General features: G+C 45.1%; 1 protein-coding gene across 1 annotated transcript in view; it reads left to right on the top strand.

Annotated features, from left to right (window-relative positions):
* Positions 1–870: 870 nt before the first annotated feature.
* GAD2 (glutamate decarboxylase 2) overlaps positions 871–24,701 on the top strand; it is a 66,125-nt gene continuing 42,294 nt past the window's right edge. The window contains exons 1-7 of the mRNA XM_027559931.1: positions 871–1,519; positions 2,205–2,264; positions 2,469–2,618; positions 3,634–3,867; positions 8,447–8,537; positions 9,097–9,209; positions 14,303–14,418. Of these exons, the coding sequence (XP_027415732.1) occupies positions 1,444–1,519; positions 2,205–2,264; positions 2,469–2,618; positions 3,634–3,867; positions 8,447–8,537; positions 9,097–9,209; positions 14,303–14,418 (840 nt within the window). The 5' untranslated portion in view covers positions 871–1,443. The remainder of the gene's footprint in view (positions 1,520–2,204; positions 2,265–2,468; positions 2,619–3,633; positions 3,868–8,446; positions 8,538–9,096; positions 9,210–14,302; positions 14,419–24,701) is intronic.

The following is a 24,701-nucleotide window of genomic DNA, read 5'->3' as shown; positions in this document are numbered from 1 at the left end:
CGGGCAGATTCTTTCCCTGGAAAAGAGAAACCCCTTCCCACCAAGTACCAGAGATAGTGACTCTCCCGTCTGACCCCGCCCCACCCCAAGCCATCGCGACGATTCCCTTAGGGGAAGAAGTGGTCATTGATTTGAGGCTTGATAAAACCAGGGCCCAGGGAGGTCATGCTTTCTTTCAGCTTTTGGAGGGCTCAGATTGCTTGTTTATTGGAAACTCTGTGCAGGCTTCTCAAGCACACAACGGTTCCCCTGACGTGTAAGCAACGGCCCTTCCACGCCTTCGCCGGTCAAGGTCACCGAATGACGCGACCTCATCCCCCATCAGCTATCAGCCGTCAATCCTGTTGGCTCTAGTGTTCTTCCTTGCCTCCTTCCAAGAAGTTTACATTCGTATTATTTCCCTGCCCAGCCTGAGGTTCTTGGTGATAGATTCCAGAGTGAATTTTAATTGCCTCAATCAGCAGTCTTTCTCCCAAGCCGTCAGTCAGAACTTGAGCAGTGGACTCGGCGACCAAGCGCTCTGAAGCGCAGGAATGGTTCCCAGCCCCCACCTCGGGGTGACTATGCGGTTCAGTGGGCAGAAGTTAGGCTCTACTAAGGAGCAGGACTGAGCCCATCAGTGCTTAGGTGCCCTTCCCGCACAGTCCCCTTCCCAGGCTCGCGAACCGCTCCAGATTCCCCTAGCCGCCGGAACTCCGGGGGGTCACAGCGACCTCAGCACTCTCTCGCAGGAAGGTGGCGCGGACATAGCGCCTCCTTCTCCGCAGTCGGAACCAGACCTCAAACAATACACCAATCGTCGCAAATAAAAGCCTGTCTCCGCCACCTTTCCCGCCTCGCCAAGGTCTCTGTGGTCTCCCCGCGCTGATGCCGGCGCGCAGTCCGCCGCGTTAGCACTCTGGACAGCGCCCCCGGTGTAGCCAGCATCCTCTCGCCGCACGCTCCCCAGGGATCGCGTGCTCACCTCCCACCCGCTCACGCCGACTCCTGCACGGGCGCACTGTCTGCCTCACACTCGAACGATTCAGCTCTCTCCCTCCCGTTTTTCCCTCCGCCGCCCCTTCGTCCATCCCGGCTGGGCTCCCTCTCCTTCAAAATCGCTCGAGTGCTCGGGCGCTTTCCCATCTCCCGGCGGTGAGGACCCTTCAGTCCTCTCCTCTATTCACTCCCCGAAGCTTTCAGAGCTTTGCCACTTCTCTAAGCTCTAATCCCAACACACACGCGCGCACACGGACACGCACGTTTCCTGCCCCTGTGTGACACCCACCCTCTGTCGTGCGGCCGCGCCAGACCCCGCGCGGTGTTCCTCCTACTGCCACACACACACACACACACACAAACACACACAAACGCACGCACGCGCGCGCGCAGGGCGGAGCGGAGGGCAGGCAGCTCGCCGGCAGTTTGCACTCGGAAGCGTCTTGCTCCAGTATCGCAGCGCCGATGGCATCTCCCGGCTCTAGCTTTTGGTCCTTTGGATCTGAAGATGGCTCGGGGGATCCCGAGAACCCCGGCACAGGTAGGAGAAACGGTACCTGCAGGCGGAGAGCTTTGCGGGCGGACTGGGATTTGAGGGGCTGGGGAAGATTGAAGGTTTTCCCACCTGCAACAGGAGACTTCGGACGCTTAGCCCTGCCCTCGGGGTGGGTCCTTGATGACCCAACAGACTAAACCCCACAGGCTCTTATCCCCTGGGAAGATGCCCAGGGACCGTCTGGTTCTTTTCGCTGAAATCTGGGAGAGCCTCTAAACACGGCGGTGTCTCCTCGACACCGAATTCCTGGGCCTGGGATTCTGCCACCGTCTTAGTGTCTGGAGAGAGAGAGGTGGTGGGGATAAGGAAAATTGGAAAGGGGAGAGAGTTGTTGATCTGAAAGGAGAGCCTGCGAGGAAATGGACGGCCTCGGGTGTCGAGGAAAACTCGCCCAAGCGAGGCAGGAAGGAGACTTTGTCCTAACCGAGTGGTGCCTGAAAGGCAAGTGCAAACGGCCACAGTGTGGGCCGCTTCTGAGGAAACCGCCAAGGGTCGGACCGGGCCTCCAGGCTCCCGCCACCTCTGGCACCTGCTCGCTGTGCGGGCGCCAGGCAGGCAGCCTTTCCCGGAGCCCGGGTTTGTTGACGTCGTTCACAAAGAACGAAATTTCACACGTGTGCCTGCCGTTTTCTGTCTGCCTCGCTGTCCTCCCACCTGTCTTTCCTTGCAGCCAGGGCCTGGTGTCAGGTGGCCCAGAAGTTCACGGGCGGCATCGGAAACAAACTGTGCGGTGAGTGCCTGCGCGGGTGCCCGGGTGAGGGAGGCGGACATGGCCAGGCACCGCGGAGCCCGAGGAGCTCAAAGCCACCCTCTCACCTCCGCATCCCGTCAGGGGTCGGGTATTCTTGATTTGGGGATCGGGGATGGGGGTCGGGGGCTGGGAGCCAGGCTGGCGGGCGGCTGACTGAGGTCCGCTCTCCTTGTCCTTGCCCAGCTCTGCTCTATGGAGACGCCGAGAAGCCGGCGGAGAGCAGCGGGAGCCAGCCCCCGCGGGCCACCTCCCGCAAGGCCGCCTGCTCCTGCAACCAGAAGCCCTGCAGCTGCCCCAAAGCGGAGGTCAACTATGCATTTCTACACGCAACAGGTAAGGGCGCCTCGCTGGGTCCCGGGAGCTTCTGCCCCTCGCCCTGCCGCGTCCACCGTGGCCAGGAGGGACTCGGCGCCGGGAGCCTGAGCCGGGACGTCGAAGTGGAGGGCAGAAGCAGACCTTGGGAGAATCTCCAGGAGACCTCGAGAAACGCTAGGCCTGCCCCCTCGGTCGGACCCGGACCCGGGCCTCTGCGTGGCGCTGGGCTCCGGGGTTCCAAGCGGGGTCCCGGGCTGAGGCGCTCTGAGCCCAGCGCCGCCCTCGGGTCTCCCGGTGGCCGAGGCGCCCCGGCGCACCCTAGGTCCAGGTCCTATTCTCCGTGCGGCCGAGGCCTTGGGTGCGATGTGGTGTCTTGTTCAAAATAGCTTGGACTTTCTAGGTCTTCAGATCGCAAGAGTAATTTGTAGCTGTGGTTTCAGGAAAAAGATTCACATGAAACCTGCGCGCAGTTTTACTTTTGTACTTGCACACCCAGTGTGCGAGCGCGCGCGCGCACGCACACACACACACACCGCTGACTTAGGAAACAGCCGGCCTTAGTTAATAAGCCTTAGATCCTATGATGCCATAGGATAATAATAAGCCAAATGATAACCAAAATCTTATGAGCCATTTTGCCGGATTTACCCAAAGGCATTCCTCAAACATTCCTGACTTGAAGTGATCTTTTAAGATGACTTATTGAGAAATACCGTTTAGCGAGAACCCGGGAGAAACAGATGAATGGAAGTATATTCTCTTAAAAAAAAAAAAAGAAAGAAAGAAAGAAAGAAAAAGGAAGCAAATCAGTTATGAGCTGAAATGCAAGAAATAATTTGGGATAAGAAAAGAAATCGTATTTTTTTCATTCCTTCATTTTTGAAAAATACCTCCCCTTTAAAGAAGATGCTCTGCTTTTCCAGAAGATTTTGTTAACGTAAAATCTCGGTTCAGAGAGAAAGTGTCAAATGAAGACATTTCCTGGATATTTTCATTGTAAAATTAAAACGTGGCATTTTGATTCCGTTCTTAGATCTGCTACCAGCGTGTGACGGAGAAAGGCCCACTTTGGCGTTTCTGCAAGAGGTTATGGACATTTTGCTTCAGTATGTGGTGAAGAGTTTTGATAGATCAACCAAAGTGATTGATTTTCATTACCCTAATGAGCTTCTTCAAGAATATAATTGGGAATTGGCAGACCAACCACAAAATTTGGAGGAAATTTTGATGCATTGCCAAACAACTCTAAAATACGCAATTAAAACAGGTATTGTCCAATCAGAAATAATAAAGCTCTTTTTTCTTTTATGATTTTTTTTCTAGGAAAATGTTTTATGGAGTTATTGATAATTTCAAATTTACAATGTTATTTTCATCATTAAAAAAGTCATGATTAGAATGATTAATGTCAAAAGCACCCTTTACTGTTATTGTTCATGGTTTTGAAGTCAGAAATGTTACCTAAGTATAAATCATCAGATTTTACATTGCACTATTTGGCCATGGAAATTATCCACTGATGTAGAAGCAACTATTTGTCAGTAGAGGCCAGTAGAAGTGACTCTACTATAGAGAAAGAAAAAAAAGAGAATGTAGAAATGAATGCATAAAAGGCATGATCCAAACAAAAACCCAAATACCAGGTCAGTGCTGGTATTTCGTTGGCATAGAAATGAATAGAAATTGAACAAACCATCTGTGTAATGGTTGAAGCAGAAGGGTAATATTTTGGCATTGTCTCAGAAGACTAAGACTTCAGATTTGAACTCTGGCTTTTCTCTATTTTTGAAGAAATGTACACAAAAGAAAACCCAATGTAAACTAGCTTAACAATTCAGCCATGTTATACAAGGATGCATGTGCTTCCTAACCACTCTGTATAGAAGATAAAGGGAAAAAAGGATAGAGGGGAATCAGATATCCTTAGGGACAATACTTTTAGTGTATTTTGTGTGTTTTTTAGAAATAGTATTCTCCATACTCTATCCATTTTTAGGATAGAGTAACATATATGTGAATGTATTCTAAGCTTTCATTCTAGCTACACAAAGTCAGCTATTCATCTCCCCAGGTCACGATTACCCCTGCCTTTTCTGCTTTGCCTCTAATCATCCTGATACATGGTGGCCATACACTTCATTAAAGCAATAAAAATAAGCATGAATGAATTTGGAAGGGAAGGAAGACCATGTGGATCTAAATTGATTTGTAGCCTTAGAAAGATTTGCTAACAAATAAATATGTAAAATATCACAAAACATTAATTACTCTAGAAACATGATCCTTTTCTCAGCAAATTTAGAATTACATGAATTATCAGTGCGATTCTAATCAAAAACAAATTTTAAGAATGTTTGTTGTGTGACTTTCAGCCCTTTGTTTTGCTATATTTTTGTTTTTGTGAGTTCTTTTCATTGACAGGATAGATATGCATAGACGCTTTGGGAAATTGATTTCCTATACTATTATTTCCCACTTTTGTGAAACTATAGACTTAGAATTAAGTACGTAGGAGAAAGAATTTAACTTGGAGGTTTCTATCAAACTCAGTCAGTGGAGGATGCTTTTTTTTAAGGCATCTTAGATTTAATTCTCAATTATATTGACAGAGAATCCACATGAGGTATATACTAGGCATTAAAGATTTTTTTTCCTTCCAGATTTTTGTATATTTGTAGGTGCAAGCCTGAGCAATGTTTTTAGTTCATTTTTGTTTGACCTACTCCCCAACCTAACATTTAAATACACTAACAGTAATTTGCTACCTATTACTTTTATTGCTACCAAGCCAAAAAGAATCTATAAAAGTGTTTTCATATCTTCATCCTTAAAAGCTGATGGAGTCTGAAATGCAATTTAAAGAGTTAAGATAATGACAGTTGCAGGTCAATGAAAGCAATAGTTCTGTCAATGTTCCATTTAGTGTTGGGAAAAGATGGGCCAATTCAATACTTAGATTTTGCCATAATGCTTGTGAAACTGTTGGTCAGTGTAGCTCTAATATGTTTTTTAAAGGTCAGAAAAAAATATGATTAAATTGAATTTCTGACCAAGGCATATCAATATTAATTCAGTACAACATTATTTATAACATATATAGTCTTCTGGTCCTTCCTCCCATCCCCAATAACATTTCAAATAATTAACAACTGCCACCTTCCTTTTTGACTGGCAAGTTTATAGGTTTTATGTACAACTTGTATTTGACAAGTAGTACTATTTAAGTTCTGTGAAGTAGTTTCTGTCACCGCTACAATTAGATGTGTTAATGTTCCTTGGGAGATTCCTTTATAAAAGCATGTTACTACTGAGAGTCTATAACCTAATTTCCACTTGGACTCCAGGCTTAGAGAGAATAGAGGGGAGATGAGGAAATCTTTATGCATTGTTAAAATTACCTCTGTAAGAAATATTGGAATAGAACATGGGAAAGTGTGGAGAATGATAAAATTCTGAAATAATTAGGCTTTGCTGGGGTCATCAGCTTTGGCGTTAGTGGTAGTGGCTGAGGAGTGAAGGGATTCATGAACTCAATCATGAGACAAAGGAATTGAAGTGTGAGTAAATGAGCCGTCCTTGGGTGTGTGTTGCTGGTCTAGAGAGCACAGTCTGGACCGACTTGGGGCCCCTTTCCAATGGACTGTGGACACCAGGGTCAGAGCTGCCTGGGGCTGGCTATTCACAGTCTGCGCACCCTTCTTGGCTCATTTGCTGATCTGTGGGCAGCGGTCCAGAGGCACAAACAGTGCCTGGTTTCAAACTCGCTCTCCGAGGCGGCAGCTCATGGCCATCCGACTCCTCGGCAGGGTGCTGACTTGCAACACAGGATCAGGTTGGGGCAGCAGCAGCAGCAGCAGCTGGATGCCAGGGCGACTCAGACAGCAGGCAGACAGGTCTCAGGGAACCCTACCTGAATTCGCCAGCAGCCTATTCATGGGAAGCCAGCAACCAAGGGGACATTTTGTTCTGATCTGTCAAAACTATCTCCCTGCATATTTCCACATCATTATCAGTGAATGCAAATTTTGAGGCTGGACAGATTTTGGTGAAATAGACCAAGGTCAAAATTTGACACAAGAAGGAAGCCAAGCAATTGCAGCATCGCACTTCTTACCATAGTTTCCCAGAGGGAGTCATCAGGGTGAATTGATCTTCTGATAACCTGGGGCACGACATAGGTCTTGGGATCCCACTCAGTTTTATGCAGAGGTTTTCCTGCCTAAGGGTCCATAGACTTGGTGTGAAATGAGAGATACCAGATTCATCCAGAAAATGCATAGGAGTTGAGAGAGTCGATTAATGGCTAGATTTGCTGATCCTTATTAATTTTCTCATTTCAAGGAAATGGCTTAGGGAAAGAGGAATGGAGGGGCACCGAGAGGGAGATGAGGGCTATGATTTCAGCTGTGAGCGCTAATGAAATGGGGAGTCAATGAGGCAGAGAGGGGTGGAGGGCTGCTGCAGACAGCAGCGGCAGCCACAGCCAGGAAGGCTTTTTCCCTTTCCGTGGACCTGTAGACTGATGGGAGCAGCATCAGAGAGCCTGGGAAAGAGCAAAAAGCTCAAAGGGCACCCCGCAAGGCCATCGGGATGTAAAACAATGCCATGCTGGAGAATAAGTGAGAGCTGGCCAGTCTCTTTAAAATGTGCTCTTTCCCAGCTCTTCTCAGCATCTACTCATCTAGTAGCCACATGCTGGAGGCTGATAAGAGAGCAGTCCCTGGTCCTGGAGATAAGCTTTGTGTTGACTTTTGTCTCTGCTCTCCCCATTGCCTACCTTTATCTTGTTTTGTCCAGGCTGGCCTGAGAGTCTCTCACATCCCCAGGCTTCAGACAGGTGTCCAGTAAGTGGCAAAGTCGTTTTAATAAGACGCTGCTTCCAGAATTGTTAATCTTGCAGGATTTTGGCTGCAAAACAACATCACAGATTTATAGATAGGCTTATGTGGAGCAGGACAGGGAAATGGAAGTCTAATGAGATCTTTACAATCACATTTTAAATAATAGCCTCAGGAGTGTTGGGGTGTCAACCCCTTTAGAGAGTTTTAGAGAAATCCAGAAGTTAATTAGATAAGCCTGACTGAGGGACTGATCAATCCGTTGAATATACCTTCATGTATCTTGTGGACAAGACAGGGATGTTGGCTGTATTTAGCTTTATTTTTAATTGCAACTGTGAAGGATCTCTGTTGTGTAGAATCAAATATTTGGACAGAAAAGAATAGACAAGAATTACATTTGTTCATTACATTTGTTCATACCAGCTTTAGACAGTCATCGCCTTTTGAATTCAGGGTAAATCACTCAACAGAGTGTCCTATTTTCTCATTTTTGCCTTGTCTTCTCTGATCATCAGCCATTTGTCACTGATATTATATGGATGTTGGCATGCCTGGCAGATGTCATGGTATATGACTGATTCCCAGCACAATTTAATGGAAAAGGGTTTTTTAGCAGCACAAGTGTAAACAAGAAGTGGCCTATTTTTGAGTAGCTTGGGATTGTCCCAGCATTTGAATCTGCAAATATATTGAAAGAATGCTAGAAAATAAACTAGTATCCACACTGCAAACCAAATTTATTATCTTTTTATAGGGTATGGTTAAAGAAAGATCTTTAGCATGTGTTCTAAGAAATATCACAACACCAAACAGTCTGTCTTGTTAAAGGAAATGCTCCTTTGCTCTGTGTGTGTGTGTGTGAGAGAGAGAGAGAGATGGGTTTCTGAGTATGGATTTCGTATTACTGAAGGCTCTTTCAAGATTCTTCATCTAGAGAAATCATGGATTTCAGAGGCATTCATTTTCACTGGACTCACCTTGATTCTGGTGTTCCATCTAATTCAGGACATCCAAGGTATTTCAATCAACTTTCTACTGGACTGGATATGGTTGGATTAGCAGCAGACTGGCTGACATCAACAGCAAACACTAACATGTAAGTAGCTAAATATGTTTTTGTGTAATCCAGGGTAATTATTAATGACATTTCATAATATTTATTCTACCTCTTATGTAGAAAAAGAAATCTCTCTCTCTTTTTTTTAAGTAGCCCCTAAAACAGTGAGACAAACTTCAGAAGAGTATGGGTATTCACTCTTGCTTAAAAGAAAATAGTCCTGATCTCTTTTTCACACAATCAAAGTTATGCATCATGTTTTAAATACAAAAAGACACTTTGGGGGCATACTGGATGTATTATTGCATGTAATATGAGAGAGAAATGGTACTAGATGTTGTCTTTTAGATAGTGTTAGAATGTTACCCTGCAATGTATTAATTCACTATGATAAATGACCCTTGTGCATGAAGCCAATCACTGAAGCTCTTGACTTATGAATGTAGGAAACAGAGCAAACCTTTTTTGTCTGCTTAACGCTATACTTGTAACATCTGTGAAAGTAGGGTTTGAACAAGGAAACTGTTCTGTAGATACTGTCATGATGAATCATTCCATTGAGTGACAGACATAAAATGTGGCCATGACGGTGTTTCAGGTTCACCTATGAAATCGCTCCAGTATTTGTGCTTTTGGAATATGTCACGCTAAAGAAAATGAGAGAAATCATTGGCTGGCCTGGGGGCTCTGGCGATGGGATATTTTCTCCTGGTAAATGATATTTTAATATTTCTTCATATTTTTCTTCTGGTTTGTCATGCCTTATTATAAACATCAGTTCAGTTCAGTCACTCAGTCATGTCCGACCCTTTGCGACCCCGTGGACTGCAGCAAGCCAGGCTTCCCTGTCCATCACTAACTCATGGAGCTTGCTCAAACTCATGACCATTGAGTCGGTGATGTCATCCAACCATCTCATCTTCTGTTGTCCCCTTCTCCTCCTGCCTTCAATGTTTCCCAGCATCAGGGTCTATTCTAATGAGTCAGTTCTTCGCATCAGGTGCCCAAAGTATTGGAGCTTCAGCTTCAGCATCAGTCCTTCCAATGAATATTCAGGATTGAGTTCCTTTACAATGGACTGCTTTGATCTCCTTGCAGTCCAAGGGACTCTCAAGAGTCTTCTCCAACACCACAGGCTCAAAAACATCAACTCTTCGGTGCTCAGCTTTCACTTTATTATGAACATAGGAATGATTAAATATCTAGCCTGTGTTTCTGCTTAGGTTAAATAGACCAGGGGTCCCCAGCCTTTTTGGCACCAGGGACCGGTTTTGTGGAGGACAATTTTTCCATGCACCCTTCATGGGGGATGGTCTGGGGATGATTCAAGCACATGACATTTATTGTGCACTTTATTTCTATTATTATGATGTCAGCTCCACCTCAGATCATCAGGCATTAGATCCCGGAGATTGGGATTAAGTACATGTGACCACTGACCATGCATCCAAGTCAACTACCCCATGCTTGAATATTATTTTTTTGTGTGTTTAGAAAGAGGATAATCAGCAATGATATTAACCCGTACTTCTACTGCAATCCTACATACAGGATGCATGGATTGTGTGGAACAAAGGAATAAAGATTCCTAATAAGTGAATTAGGGAATAAGGTATTGTACTTTCCCAAGCATCATGAAAGGAGAAGGGTACCGTCACTGAATAAAGCATTCTCTGACTGAGGGAAAATAAAAGGTACAGTTTACTTAACAGAGCCTCCATACACCATCCCTTTCAAGGAACAAGCAGGGAAGCTGATTCACACAATTTTTAAGTAGGACGGAAAGTGCCTGGAAGACAGTTTCTTAGTGCTAAAAGAAAAGGGTGATGATTTCTTTCAGAGGTTTCCCATTCTTTTTTTTTTTCCTTTATGGTGTCATTTAGTCCTTCCCACTCTGCCTTTTTATCACCAGCCATTGTATTCTAAGCTCCATTATATATACTTCTTCCAGCCACAAAAGTCAGCCTGGGACAGAAAGTCCTGCTTAGGGTTCCAGGTCTGTGTATGTGACCTTGGTTTGACACAGAGAAGAACTAGAAGCTGGGAAGTCAGTGGGAAGAGAGAGAGCTACTGACCTGTGGAAAAGAAACCTGGCGCACAGACCGTCACCTCCTCAGCAGCAGGAGATGGGGGTCATCAGAATGGGCATCACTGGCCCTGGAGCTTGGTACCCGGAGACTGGCCCTGCTGGGGAGGCCAGAGCCACACCTGCCATCGTGTGAGGCAGAGCAAAGGCTAAGTCGTGATTCCTCTTTAGCAAATCTGCAAAGGCAGGGGGATCACAAAGGAGAGAGAAAATGAAATGAAAAGACAGAAAAGACATGATGATGAGTAACAGTGGCCTCAAGGCCAAGTCTTAAATTCAGCAACTTTATCTACATATAGCTATCTATAAATAGCTCAGATCGGCTATTTCATTTTCTGTTTTTAAAGAGATAGTATGTTTTCAGGTGCTGAAGGAAAATGTGTTAGTTAAATGAAAGGGAAAATTTGCCTTAAAAAAAAAAATCATTGTACACCAGCTGTGATGAAAATTTTAGGCTAGTTTCAATTTGTAGGGAACTTGATATTTAGTGCCCTTGGAAAACCATCCCCGACTGAGGGAAGTTTGTTAGCATTAACTGGAACTGATGTTTTAAGGTGTTTTTCATGAGGAACTAGGTGAAGTTCAGAGATGAATGTCGTTTCTACCTTTATTCTGCCTACTCTTGTACGAGTGGCTGTGTGACTGAGCTGTCCCCAGGGAGCCAGGAGCTCCTTGGGCTCTGTGTTCATGGTTCCCAGTAATGGGAAGAGAACAGCTGCTCCTGTGGACCTGGAAAAGATGACTAAGTGGAGTTGGACCAGGCCTAACTTACCTGGCTGGTCTTGGAACACACCTGTCCCAGAAAATATACGCCCAGAGAAAGACTCCTCTTTGGTAGTTCTGCTAAGCCAGGTATGGACTAAGGGCTGCCACCCCCGTCAATGATGGGGAATGATCAGGTAGAGAAGACTTAAGCTCAATCCTGAGACTCCTTCCTTGGATCCTGAAGATCCATGAGCTCTGAGTTCCCAAGATGGAAGCCAAAGATGCCAGGCTATGGGGTAAGGAAGACACTGGAAAATCAGGAGGGAACTGAAGAAAATGTCATTAGCAACCTGTTTCTGCTCTGCTTTCTACAATGCATTACAGAGAGGAAATGGACCATAGCATCCTCAGTTTCTAATAGATGGCTTTCTGGGTAGGATCCAGCCTTATTCCTGGGAGAAAGGGTCTATGACTTAAGGGGTGAACATAGGGGAAATCATACATCTATGTGCTTGAGATCTGACAGTCCCATTGCCTGGAACTAGACATGGAGAGTTAGGTCCATGGCTTGAATACTCAGCTCAGCCAAATTTCTCTACACCTCCATCTATAACATCCAGTGGCGTCATGCTTCATGGAAAGTTCTTTGAAACGGACCGAAAAAAAAATATGTGCAGCCTAATGGTTGAGAGTCATGTTTTATTTGGTGGAAATTTTTAGGACTTAAGCCTAGGAGACAGCATCTCAAAGTAACCCTCCTCTGAGAAGTTGAGGGGAGGAGCCAGGATATACAGAAGTTTTGCAATGAAGGGCTGGTAGTCTGAATGTCCAAAGATGATTGTTAATTAAAGGAAGCCAGCTATTCCAAATTAAGGAATTTAGTGCTTTTCTATGAATGGGAAGATATAAGAGTTTGGACTCACTGAAATCATTCCTTTCATATGCATCTCAGTCATCTGGAGCCAGTATCCTGGGTTTTCACATCCTGACCTTCCTTGGGGCAGATCACAGATCACAGGTATTCTTCTTCCTGAGTGCCCTTGAGGCTCACCAGCTCACTTTGGAGGGCTGTACTCACTGATGATTGTGATATCCTTGTTTATGGACATGGCAGGAAATACTCCATTTTTTAGAGACTTTCAGAAGAAATCTGTTTATGGGATGTCACCTTCACCTGGGAGTCAGAGGGAACTGGAGAATGCCACTGCTCAGCACGTCCTGAAGGGCTGAGGGGGAGAAGGGAAAGCTTGGCCTAGTCACAAACCTGTTCCTGTCTAACAGGATTCTCAGAATGTTGGGGGCTTGTTGTTGCATCCTTTCTTGGAAGATTTCTGGGAGATAAGAGCATGTAGGGCTTATGCATCTGCCCTCTTGCCTGTGTTACACAGTGTAGTCTGCTCTGTCCAGAGACCCAGACGCCTCTTTATCCCTCCTGGGGCTGCCAAACCTTTAAATGGAGAATGACTGAGCTGTGAGATGAAGCGTGGGAGGCTGCACCCTGGATCATTGTCCTGGGAGGCCCACTTTCTTTGTGTCCTTTTTCTCCCGTTTTCTTTCCTTTTTCTTCCTCCCTCCTTTCTTCCCAGCCTCTCTGAAAATAACGAGGGCAGCAATTCTTAGTGGGGATTTATTTTGTCCCCAGGGGACATTTGGCAATGTCCGGAGATATTTTTGGTTGTCACAATTTATTTGGGAGTAGGGAGCATGTAATGCTCATGACATCTGAGTAGAGGGTAGGGATGCCCAGGAAAGCCCCATCACATGGAACTGTCCAGCCCGAAAGCTGGTACCATGCCCGGCAGCATCCTACCCAGTCAGCCTTTTAGACAAGGTGTCAGCTCAGAGCCAGCCTGACCTGGATTCTATTTATCCCATGTCTCTAGGGTCCAGAAGCAGTAGGAATTGCCCTCGTTCTGACTGATGATAGAGCCAGGCTCTGGGTGACGCCTGCTCTGTGCCAGGTTGCCTGCTTGAGTCAGACCCCAGGGCTCACTAGGCAGAGATCATCACCATACCTGGGCCATCCAGCTTGGTACAGAGAACCCTCCTGCTCCACAGCCACCTGAAGGGAAAGGAACTGAGAGAACTCACATGATGGCAGAGCCCAGGCATACCCTGCTTTGGGTTGGGGAGGGGGGTCATTGTGTTTCACTCCTCATCATGTTCTCACAACTCCCACATCAGCATATTCATTTGCTTTCACAACTTTCTGTCTTCTATCTGGTTAACAAAAATCCTAAACTATCCAACAATCCTGGGGAGAAGCTCACTTTTCTTTGCTTGTCAAATGAGACTACTTATAAGACACTAATTCTATGGTATGAAATCCTTGACAGTCTTAGGATGGCACATGAAAAGTAGTTCAACATAGATTTAACATTCCCCTTGTGTGTCTTCCTAATTATGAAATTGTAGCCATTAAAATTATATTGCAATGATGTCATTAAGAGAAGAGCCATCTGAGGGGAATTAACAGATGAGTATGATGAGATGGGCTTGGATGTTTATCATTCTATAAGGATTGTTAACATTGTTAAGTCCACGATATTAATAGCAACTGATCTTTTTCAGCTCAGATAAAAGGCACTGCATGAGCTGAAATGAAATGTCCTCTCCATGAGGACATACGTAGGATTTTCACAAATCTAATGCTGAATGACCTACTCTTAAGCCGAGAAGGAAGTCAACTTTTTAAGTTCTTAAAGGCCTTTTCAAACGGCTCCTAGTAAGAGCAGAGTCCACTGCAGTTCGCACCCTGCCCCACCACCCCCAAGCCCCCAGAGACAGACGTGGACTTGGAGGGCTGGGATCCATCCTGGGATTGGGCCGAATACTCCTTTGGACCCTCTCAGCAATGCCTTTGAATTTGAGGATTCAATTCAAAGCACAGCCAGTAAGACGGTTTTCTCCTGTGTCCAAGGAGGACTCTAGGTCAGTGGAATTAATGTTGCTTGCTTGTGACATAATGTTAACGATGACTAGAAAAGGTAACTGTTGTTTCTCTGCCCTCTAGGTGGCGCTATATCCAACATGTACGCCATGCTGATTGCGCGCTTTAAAATGTTCCCGGAAGTCAAGGAGAAAGGAATGGCTGCGGTCCCCAGGCTCATTGCCTTCACGTCTGAGCATGTAGGTGTTCAACGTCCTTTCCAAGTTTAAGGTTATATTCCGTAAAACCTGAGTTGAAGGAGTGGTATTTGGAAATACTTTACCCCACGATTTCTCTTTCCAGAAGATGCCTCTTGGGAGAGGATGAAGGGGAGAGATCAGGTGGGTGGTACAGTGCGGGGAGTTCCTTTCTCTTTGAAATTCAGGAAGATGCTCAAAGTGAAAGCGGTTTGCTTTCAACCCATGGTCCTATACTTTGTAATAAGGTTATGTGTTGGGGAAACAGGAGGAGGAGAGAGGGCAGAGTAACTGAACTCATATGGATCATCAGTGCTTTGCAGTACAGAACTCAAAACCGCCAAGTATCCTGTTGATACAGGCTTTCTGTTAGAAAATTCTGACCAGATATTCTACCCTCTTGGTTCCTTGGAAGCCAGTGAATACAATTCACAACCACTCCACTAAAAATGGAATTAAAGGAAATTAATGATTTATTTTAATACATTATCCTTAGCATCTTGTGTTCAGTCATGTTTTAGCATGTTAAATGCCCTTCCTCAATTTATAGGCATCAAATTTAGCAGAGAAGAGGACAGCCTGAAATCACCTGATGTTTTCTTTTCCTATTGCTGCTGGAACAAATTACCACAAAATGTGTGGCTTAAAACCACATGAATTCAGTATCTTACAGTTCTGGAGGCCAGAAATCTGTAGTGGGTCAGGTAGGGCTGCGTTCCTTCTGAAGACTGTAGGAGAGAATCCATTTCCTTGCCTTTAGAATTTCCAGAGGCTGCCTGCCTACCTTGGGTCATGGCCACTTCTTCATCTTCAAAAGCAGCAACAGCAGATCCTCAAATCCCCCATCCCCATCCCCAGCCTCTGCTGCCATCACTCCACCTCCTTCTCTAGCTCTGACTCTCCTGTTTTCCTCTTTTCTTGTGATTATACTTTGATAACACAAGATAATCTTTCATCTCAAGATCCTTCATTTAATCACGTCCTCAAAGTCCCTACTGCCGTGTAAAGTTACATATTCACAGATTTAAAGGATTAGGGTATGGTCGTCTTTGTGGAGGAGCACAGTACTCAGCCCACAAAGCCTGATTCCCCACCACGACATAGCTCTCATTTCTCAGCTTCTCCAAGGGTAGAAAACCAGAATGCAATTTGTCTTCCAGTGACTGTTTCCTTAAAGTGAATTTGGATCCCTCAGTAGTTACATGTTACTGTATTCTCAGGCTCGAAACACCCAGGTGATCTTATATTGGAGTCTTCCTCTTTGGGTTTCCTTGCTGTTTCCACATCTGAAATGAGGTTGACGTGTTAGCATGTTCATTGTGCTCTCTGGTTTCTGCACAAGTTTCTTGGGCTCAGGTTAGATGTAAGTTCATTTAACATTGCTCAGAAAGTTCAGTCATGTGACCTGAGGATAATTTAATGTACCTTAGTTCCTCGATATTGCCAACTTGTGGTCTCTCTCTTCTCCATTTTCCAAGGAAAGAAAGGTGATTTAGAAAGAAATGATTCTACAACAGCCATTCAATTCTTCACCTCCTTCTAGTATTTCTATCTGTGCCCATAATTATGGAGCAAGATTTGAAAATTATGAACCTAAAATACCAATTGTCTCTAACTCAATAATTATTTTGACAGATAAGCTATTCTTCTAATGTACAAGACCTTAAATCTTGTTGTTATTGACCATTTCTAACTTCCAATAGATACATGTTCATTTAATTCAAAAGCAACCTTGTGGGCCAGGCAGAACAGGGGTTGTTCTCAGCATTTTTTTTTTTTTTTTAATGAAGAGGGTATAGTTAGCTAGAGAGATAGAGCCAGGATTAAATAAATATCCTGACTCCCAGACCAGTGAGGGCCCTGCCCAAACCACCAGCATAGAAACTAGATTAAAAAATACAACAACAGTTTTATAAACTACAGCTCATCAATTGCTTTACATTTTATACCTTCCCAAGTCAGATTTCCACCAAGAACTTTTTTCTTAACATGCTGTTACTGCTGCTGCCAAGTCACTTCAGTCATGTCCGACTCTGTGTGACCCCATAGACGGAAGCCCACCAGGCTCCCCTGTCCCTGGGATTCTCCAGGCAAGAACACTGGAGTGGGTTGCCATTTCCTCCTCCAGTGCATGAAAGTGAAAAGTGAAAGTGAAGTAGCTCAGTCGTGTCCGACCCTCAGCGACCCCATGGACTGCAGCCTTCCAGGCTCCTCCGTCCATGGGATTTTCCAGGCAGAAGTACTGGAGCGGGGTGCCATTCCCTTCTTAACATGAGGCGATGCTAAACTGTTTCTTCTCCATCCCTCCCCAGCCTAAAATATCTTTCATAATACCCATCGGTTGGGCTGGAAGGGACTTTTAGAGCTTGATTTAAAGAACTCCAGTGTCTCCTGGAGCACTTGATCCAAACTGTTCTGGACATTTGTTGTTGTTCAGTTGCTAAGTTGTGTCTGACTCTTTGTGATCCCATAACTGCAGCAAGCCATGCTTCCTGTCCTTCGCTGTCTCCCAGAGTTTGCTCAAACTCATGCTCAGATGGTAAAGAGTCTGCCTGCAAGGCAGGAGTCCTGGGTTCGATCCCTCAGTCGGGAAGGTCCCCTGGAGAAGGGAATGGCTACCCACTCCAGTATTCTTGCCTGGAGAATTCCATGGATAGAGGAGCCTGGTAAGAGTTGGACCCAACTGAGAGAATAACACTTTGACATTCTGGACATATGAGCCCTTAAAAGTGAGTCCTGCCCTTGAAGCTTCAAGTTAAGGGGTAGCATAACCCCCATGTCTAGCTGCCTCTGGGCTCCAGACCTCAGGGCCATTCCATCCATTCATCCTTTTGTACTGCTCCTTCCAACTTCAGGCCATGCCGGATCTTTCCTTAGTCTTAATGGATTTTGCAATCACTGTCTCAACCAGCTCCAGAAATAGACCTTCACAGGCTGAATAAAGAAAATTACCAAATCAGGTCTCAGCATACCCTTTCCACAAGCTAGTTTCCATCTCTGCATGGAGGTTTCTTTCCTGAATCCTTTGACCTGCAGGGAGACTGGAAGGGGTGTGGGGCGGGGTGCTGTGTGGGTCAGATGGGGAAAGGAGTGGCCAGTGGCTGAGGCATGAACCGCCTCCATTATTGTCTCTTGTTATGCTCCTAGAGAATTCCCAAGTCACAGGACTTTGGGAGAATAAAATGAGAGTCAAACACTTTCATCAGTGCCTGGGATATAAGAAGTGAAGTCGCTCAGTCATGTCCGACTCTTTGCGATGTGACCCCATGGACTGTACCCCACCAGGCTCCTCCATCCATGGAATTTTCTAGGCAAGAGTACTGGAATGGGTTGCCATTTCCTTCTCCAGGGGATCTTCCTGACCCAGGGATCGAACGTGGGTCTCCTGCATTGCGGGCAGACGCTTTACCATCTGAGCTACCAGGGAATCCCAATGGGATGTAGGAAGCTCTACATAAATATTCAGTTCATTTCAGTCACTCAGTCATGTCCAACTCTTTGCGACCCCATGAATTGCAGCCCGCCAGGCCTTCCTGTCCATCACCAACTCCCAGAGTTCACTCAAACTCACGTCCATCGAGTTGGTGATACCATCCAGCCATCTCATCCTCTGTCGTCCGCTTCTCCTCCTGCCCCCGATCCCTCCCAGCATCAGAGTCTTTTCCAATAAGTCAACTCTTCGCATGAGGTGGCCAAAGTACTGGAGTTTCAGCTTTAGCATCATTCCTTCCAAAGAAATCCCAGGGCTGATCTCCTTCAGAATGGACTGGTTGGATCTCCTTGCAGTCCAGGGGACTCTCAAGAGTCTTCTCCAACACCACAGTTCAAAAGCATCAATTCTTCGGCGCTCAGCTTTCTTCACAGTCCAACTCTCACATCCATACATGACCACAGGGAAAACCATAGCCTTGACTAGACAAACCTTTGTTGGCAAAGTAATGTCTCTGCTTTTCAATATGCTATCTAGGTTGGCCATAACATAAATATAGGTAACTTGAAAAAAACCACCAGCACCTTGTTTTATGGATGAAGAAGTCAGGCCCCAGAGATGGAAGATATTTTTCCCAAGCTTTCACACCCAGGCAATGGCAGCATCTGCTCTAGAGCCTCAGTTTTCTAACAATTCTAGCACTGTGCTTTCGGCTCCTAGGCTGGCTGACCAGAGAGCCATACTAGCTGGCTGTTCTACATTCACTGGAAGCAGCTTTCATCATATCCTATTTTCTTCATGTTGGTTATTCTGACGTTAATATAATTTCCTGATCTATTGAACTGACCTGGTTACTGTCCTTTCTTCTGTTCTGAGCAGGGAGTTGATAACTGGACATGGTTAGTGCCATAGAGATGAAAATCGTGTTGAGAAACTGCCATCCTCCAGCATCCAGAGAGAAACTTCACATGTTCATAAGGCAGAGGGTCGTCTGTTGTTTTCTAGAAGACACTCCACTCCCTCTCTGCCACGTTCTGCAAAGCTACCCATCACTTCTCTGGCCACAAAAACAGACTAGAACTTTCCCTAGCTGATGAGGAGGGCAAGCTGGTTTTGTTTGTTCAAAACGAACTGCTCTTGAAATTCACCTAACATTAAAGCAAACAAATAGTATGGCGATAAATCACTGAGTTGAAACGAGATAGTGTTAAGTTATGAGTTGGGAGTTCCAAGATTATTTTTCTCTGAAATATAGAATCACAAAATTGGAAATGATCTTAAAGATTATCTGGTTCAGTATTCATCCTTTGCTGGAATCTCATCAAACTCAGTGACAGAAGAGCCCAGAAAAAATTAACCTGATGAATTTTAGGTCCTTTCTTGAAAGCAGGTTTAGAGGGAACCTAAGATCACAGCTTGGTAATTCATCTCTCTCTCTCTAAATCTTTTGAAAGTCCCAACCATGAGCTTAATCCCAGATTCCTCTTATTTCCTCATGTGACATAAGCTCTTCCAGAAATAGCTTCAATGAAGCAGCATAATCACATCTAGGAAAAATGTTCCTTATAATCACAGCAGACGCTGAGATCTTTCAGATAAATCACCATAACTAACTCATTCCACTTGTCACATGCCAGGTCCAGGGCGGGTCGGCGTCTGCTGGAATCATCACCGGTGTTCTGCTGAGACGCCTCATGACCTCAGCCCACTTCCATGGGGGTGATGATTCTCATAATTGCTTTAGAAAGATGATTTTCAGATAGCAATACTTTTTGAGAGAGTTTCAATGACAATAGATGTCTTTTGTGTTAAAAAATGAATGGTGTATTGAAGTAATTGTTTGGCTCTGTAAAATTCAATTTAAATTTTAGAAAGAATGTAATTCTAAATTATTCAATGTGTATGAATAATAAGGCTATAACAACTTTTTGTTGACAATGAACTATCCATATGTTCCTTAACAACTTATTCTTTTAATCTAATAATAATGTAAGTCCTCTAACAAAAGTAATGATAAGTTCTAGAAAATAAAGAATTGGGGAAATATAAAAGCAAAACCAAAATATGAATGGTGACCTAGGCAGCTTGGAAAAAGCTCCCATGTTATGCTCCTCATTAGGCAGAAACACTAACTGACCTTTCAGTATGTGAACTAGTGAACCAAATTCAGGTCACTTGGCACCCCCTGCTCCACCTCTGTGCTCCTCCCTCCTTTTCCTCATACGGTGCTTGTCACCCCTGTGCCATCTTCTCTTCTACCCAATCCCCTCAAAACCTCCTCTTCAGAAAGAACCTGAGAGTCATGTCAGTTCAGTTCAGGCACTTAATCATGTCCAACTCTTTGCGACCCCATGGACTGCAGCATGCCAGGCTTCCCTGTCCATCATGTAAATGATTGTAAAATCTAAGTATTGCCTCTCATGGGGACATTTTCACTGCAATAGGAGAGGCAGAATGAGGCAGAAAAGCAGAAATCCAGCCATTGGGCATTGAGATGTTTTCTTTATTCCTTCCTCTACTCACTCAGTGCTGCTGGATGCCAGACACTGGGGAGACAGGGGTGAACAGAACAGACCCAGTGTCGGCTCTCAAGGAGCCAGCATTGCGCTGTCAGAGAGGAGAAGAGGATGGTGACCCCTCCAGGTGCCCCTGAGTCACATTCCTTATCTGATGGGTGACTCTCCCTTGCTCCAAGTGCCAGGTCAGGAGTCACTGGATAGACCTGTTTTTCTTCAGGTTAGTGGATAAAGCTCATAAGCTTTGGGGTGGACTAGAAATGATGACAGGGCCTGCTCTACCCCTCCCAGGAGATTACTTAGTTCATTTCTTCCTCATCTGTAAAATGAAGATTACAATACCCAGTTCATGTAGTTGTTGGGAAGACGAGATGGGCTAATACAGTGCCTGGCCTTTTGTAAACACTCCACCAATGTCAACCAACACTGCTCTTGTAACCAAGCACCCACTGATGTCCCTATAGGTAGAGAGCTGAGCGCCTCCGGAGGGCAAGTTGAGGGCATATCTGGGGGTCAGTTATTTTCTTAAGATGGTACTTCTTCCCTGGTGGCTTCCCTGGTGGCTTAGATGGTAAAGAATCTGCCTGCAATGTGGGAGACCTCGGTTCAATCCCAGGGTTGGGAAAATACCCTGGAGAAGGGAATGGCAACTCACTCTAGTATTCTTGTCTGGAGAATCCAAGACAGAGGATCCTGGAGGGCTATGGTCCATGGCGTTAAAGAGTCAGACATGACTGAGTGACTAACACTTTTACTTTCCCCCCAAACACCCAAGCAGTACTCATGTAGTCACAGCTTTGAGATAGTTTGGATTCTCTGTTGTTGCTTGTATGATTTGGGGAGGTTTTTTTTTTTTTCCCACATGCTCCAATTTGGCATATGCTTATTTTATAACGTAAAGTGAATTGACATTAGTTTTGTTTGAAGGTTTTGAAATTCTGCTCAAATTACTCAGGGATATCTCAGGGTGGTATTACATTAGGTGATAGGCTGAAGAATTGGAAGGACCACAATTTTGTGAGCATCTATCAATGCTGGGCGACCTGTGGGCCCTTCCCATTCAATACCTATGCTTCTCACACCAACCCTCAAGGTAAGAATTCATCCTTGCAGCCGAACAAATGATGACTCAATGAGAGAGTAACTTACCTAACTAGAGCCAGGTCATTTTATCTCAAGGAACTGCTTTCTTTTTTTTTCTTTAATTTTTTTTATTGAAGTATAGTTGATTTGCAGTTATATAGTTGTTGTGTTAATTTCTGCTATACAGAAAAGCAATTCAGTTATACACATATATACATTGTTTTTCATTTCCTTTTCCATTATGGTTTATCACAGGATATTGAATAGTTCCCTGTGCTACACAGTAGAACCTGTTGTTTATCCATTCCTATATATTATCATTTACATCTACCAATTCCAAGCTTCCAATCCATCCCGCCCCACCTTTTTTCTGTGTCTGTGAATCTGTTTCTGTTTCATAGATAACTTCACTTGTGTCATATTTTCGATTCCACATATAAGGGATATCATATGGTATTTGTATTTCTCTGTCTGACTTACTTCACTTAGTATGATAATCTCTAGTTTCATCCATGTTGCTGCAAATGGCATTATTTCATTCTTTTTTATGGCTAATGTTCTGTTATATACATATGTACCACATCTTCTTTATCCATTCATCTGTTGATGGACATTTAGGTTCTTTCCATGCCAGATGACCTCTTTTCATTACACATTTTCATTCCACTCTTCTCAGGATCCTAAAATCAGGGAAATAATTGCTTTCATGTGGCTGGATACATGCTTGGTGCTGGTGTTCACGTTTGTCACCACACACCACCGTTGGGTCTACTTAATCCTGGTACACGCCATTCATTTCTTTTAAAACATACTTAAGGGCACAGACTCGCAGTGGGGTAACCTTATAGCTTTGAGTGCAAATAATAAGGTGGCAGCTGTACAGAAATGCCTCGTGTGCAGATCATGTCACCTCTGACTCACATGGAGTCTCTAAGAACATGGTGGGAGATCCCCTCCCCTCCACCAAATTGTGATAATCAGAAACCAGTGAGCTTGTACTCTGGGCTCCCACAGTACAAGCTCCTTTGTCCATCAGATGCTTTCCAAAACTGGGTGCTCTTTTAGTCCATTTGATGAGCAGAAGCAGGAGCAAGAGCGACCAGCTTGTCTGAGATGGTATAGGAGGCAAACGAGGGGGGTCAGGAAGGGGTGTGGAGTAGCAGGAGGACAGGGAAGGACTGCTGGTTCACTGACTGGCGGTGGGGGCAGGGGCTTCAGGGCAAGAGGAAGGGCTGAAGGAGCAGATTCCAGCTCAGTCATAGGCTAGGCTGGGCTTCAAGGTTTCCTTGCTGGGCATCTGTGATGTGTAAGGATGCATAATTCATCCACCTCTGTTCTGTGTGCCTGCACACACACACACGCACACAGACCCCATTCACTCCTCTCACAAATGGAAAGGCTATATTGGTAATAAAGGATCAAATCCAAGGATGACTGGTAGACCTTCCAGCTGAGAGATAAAGCTCTCTCTAGATACCTGCTTCCCAAGCTCCTCAGCCTTCAGGATGCTGTGCTCTGCTCTGGTTTATCAACAAGGGGTTCTGTTCAACATGGTGCCAAGGAGTAAAGATGTTTCTCTTGGTATTCTCACAGGCTCATGGCATCCTTCCATTTAAGCTGTCCTTACTGTTTCTTCCTCACTAGGTAGTCTCTTTTTTTTTTTTCCCTCTCAAGTTCCTTCTCTCTTAGGTCACTGGTTATTTGTGGATGATGTTGTTGTTGTTTAGTGCAAAGTCATATCTCTTTTGCAACCCCATGGGCTGTAGCATGCTAGGCTCCTCTGTCCATGGGATTTCCCAGGCAAGAATCCTGGAGTGGGTTGCCATTTTTCCTTCTCCTGGGATCTTCCCAACCCAGGGATGTAACTTGTGTCTCCTGCATCGGCAGGTGGATTCTTTACCCCTGAGTCACCAGGAAAGTCCCCTATTTGTAGATAGCATTTAGCTATTTCCCTGTTCCCTCTCCTGAAAATGGAAGTGGACTTAGTGTTTGGTACCCAACTTTCTTTTTCATGCCTTTGTTCCCTCTCTTGAAGCTTCCTATTTCGGTGTGTGTTTTTCCTTTAAATGTGTGGCATTCGGTACAGTGATCAATGATCCTCGGTAATTGCCCCTCACTTGAGAATCCCCATTCTTCCTCATTAAAGACCAGACAAGGCTACTTCCTCTCATTGACCGGTGCATCAGATCTCTTATTTATCCTCAGTGTGCCATTTAGCTGTTTAGTGCTGTCCAAGTTCAGGAGAGGAAAAAAAACCCAGAAACCAGTGAATCACTGATGGTATATGTTTATGGTGCTACTACTAAGTCGTGTCGGACTCTTTGTGACCCCATGGATTGTAGTCCACCAGGCTTCCTCGTCCATGGGATTTCCCAGGCAAGAATGCTGGGGTGGATTGCCCTTTCCTTCTCCAGGGGATCTTCCCAACCCAGGGGTAGAACCCGCATTTTCTGCACTGGCAAGCAGTTCTTCACCAGTGAGTCACTTGGGAAACCCAGAAGTTTATTGTACACACACCAATAAGACACCTTGCAAAGCACGAGCAACGAGGCTCAGAGATGGTTGTTACAGAGCAGCTTATATAATGTGGAGGCACTGACGGTTGATTCCTCACAGCGCTTGGTTACAACATTAAAATTTTCTGAAGTGAAAGGGAGTTGGTTCACGGTTCCCACCTATAAATGGGGGAAAGTGAAAAGTGAAAGTCACTCAGTCATGTCCGACTCTTTGCGACCCCAGGGGCTGTAGCCTGCCAGGCTCCTCTGTCTATTGAATTCTCCAGGCCAGAATACTGGAGTGGGTAGCCTTTCTCTTCTCCAGGGGATCTTTCCAATCCAGGATCAAACCCAGGTCTCTCACACTGCCTGTGGATTCTTCACCATCTGAGCCACCAGGGAAGCCCAAAGAATAGTGGAGTGGGTAGCCGTTCCCTTCTCCAGTGGCTTTCCTGACCCAGGAACCGAATTGGGGTCTCCTGCATTGCAGGCAGATTCTTTACCAGCTGAGCTACCAGGGAAGCCCCTATAAATGGGGAGAATGATTTAAGTCTCATGATTTTCAGAGGCATCCTTGAAAAGAGACCCGTCAAGTGAGCCTCACTTGTCTTGCAAAATCAGATAAATTGAGCTTTGCTTGTCTGACTACCCTGGTTTTGTCTGCTCAGGGAATTTTCAAGTCTCTGTTTGTGTTGGGTTTTAACAGTGCTTACAAGCTCATTCACTGAGGGGCCTAATTTGGGGTGTGTGTGCTTGCCCAGC

This window comes from Bos indicus x Bos taurus, chromosome 13, assembly GCF_003369695.1.
Source record: "Bos indicus x Bos taurus breed Angus x Brahman F1 hybrid chromosome 13, Bos_hybrid_MaternalHap_v2.0, whole genome shotgun sequence".
NCBI classification, from domain to species: domain Eukaryota; kingdom Metazoa; phylum Chordata; class Mammalia; order Artiodactyla; family Bovidae; genus Bos; species Bos indicus x Bos taurus.
Note: the sequence above shows the minus strand (reverse complement) of the source record. Positions and strands in the feature narration are given on the sequence as shown.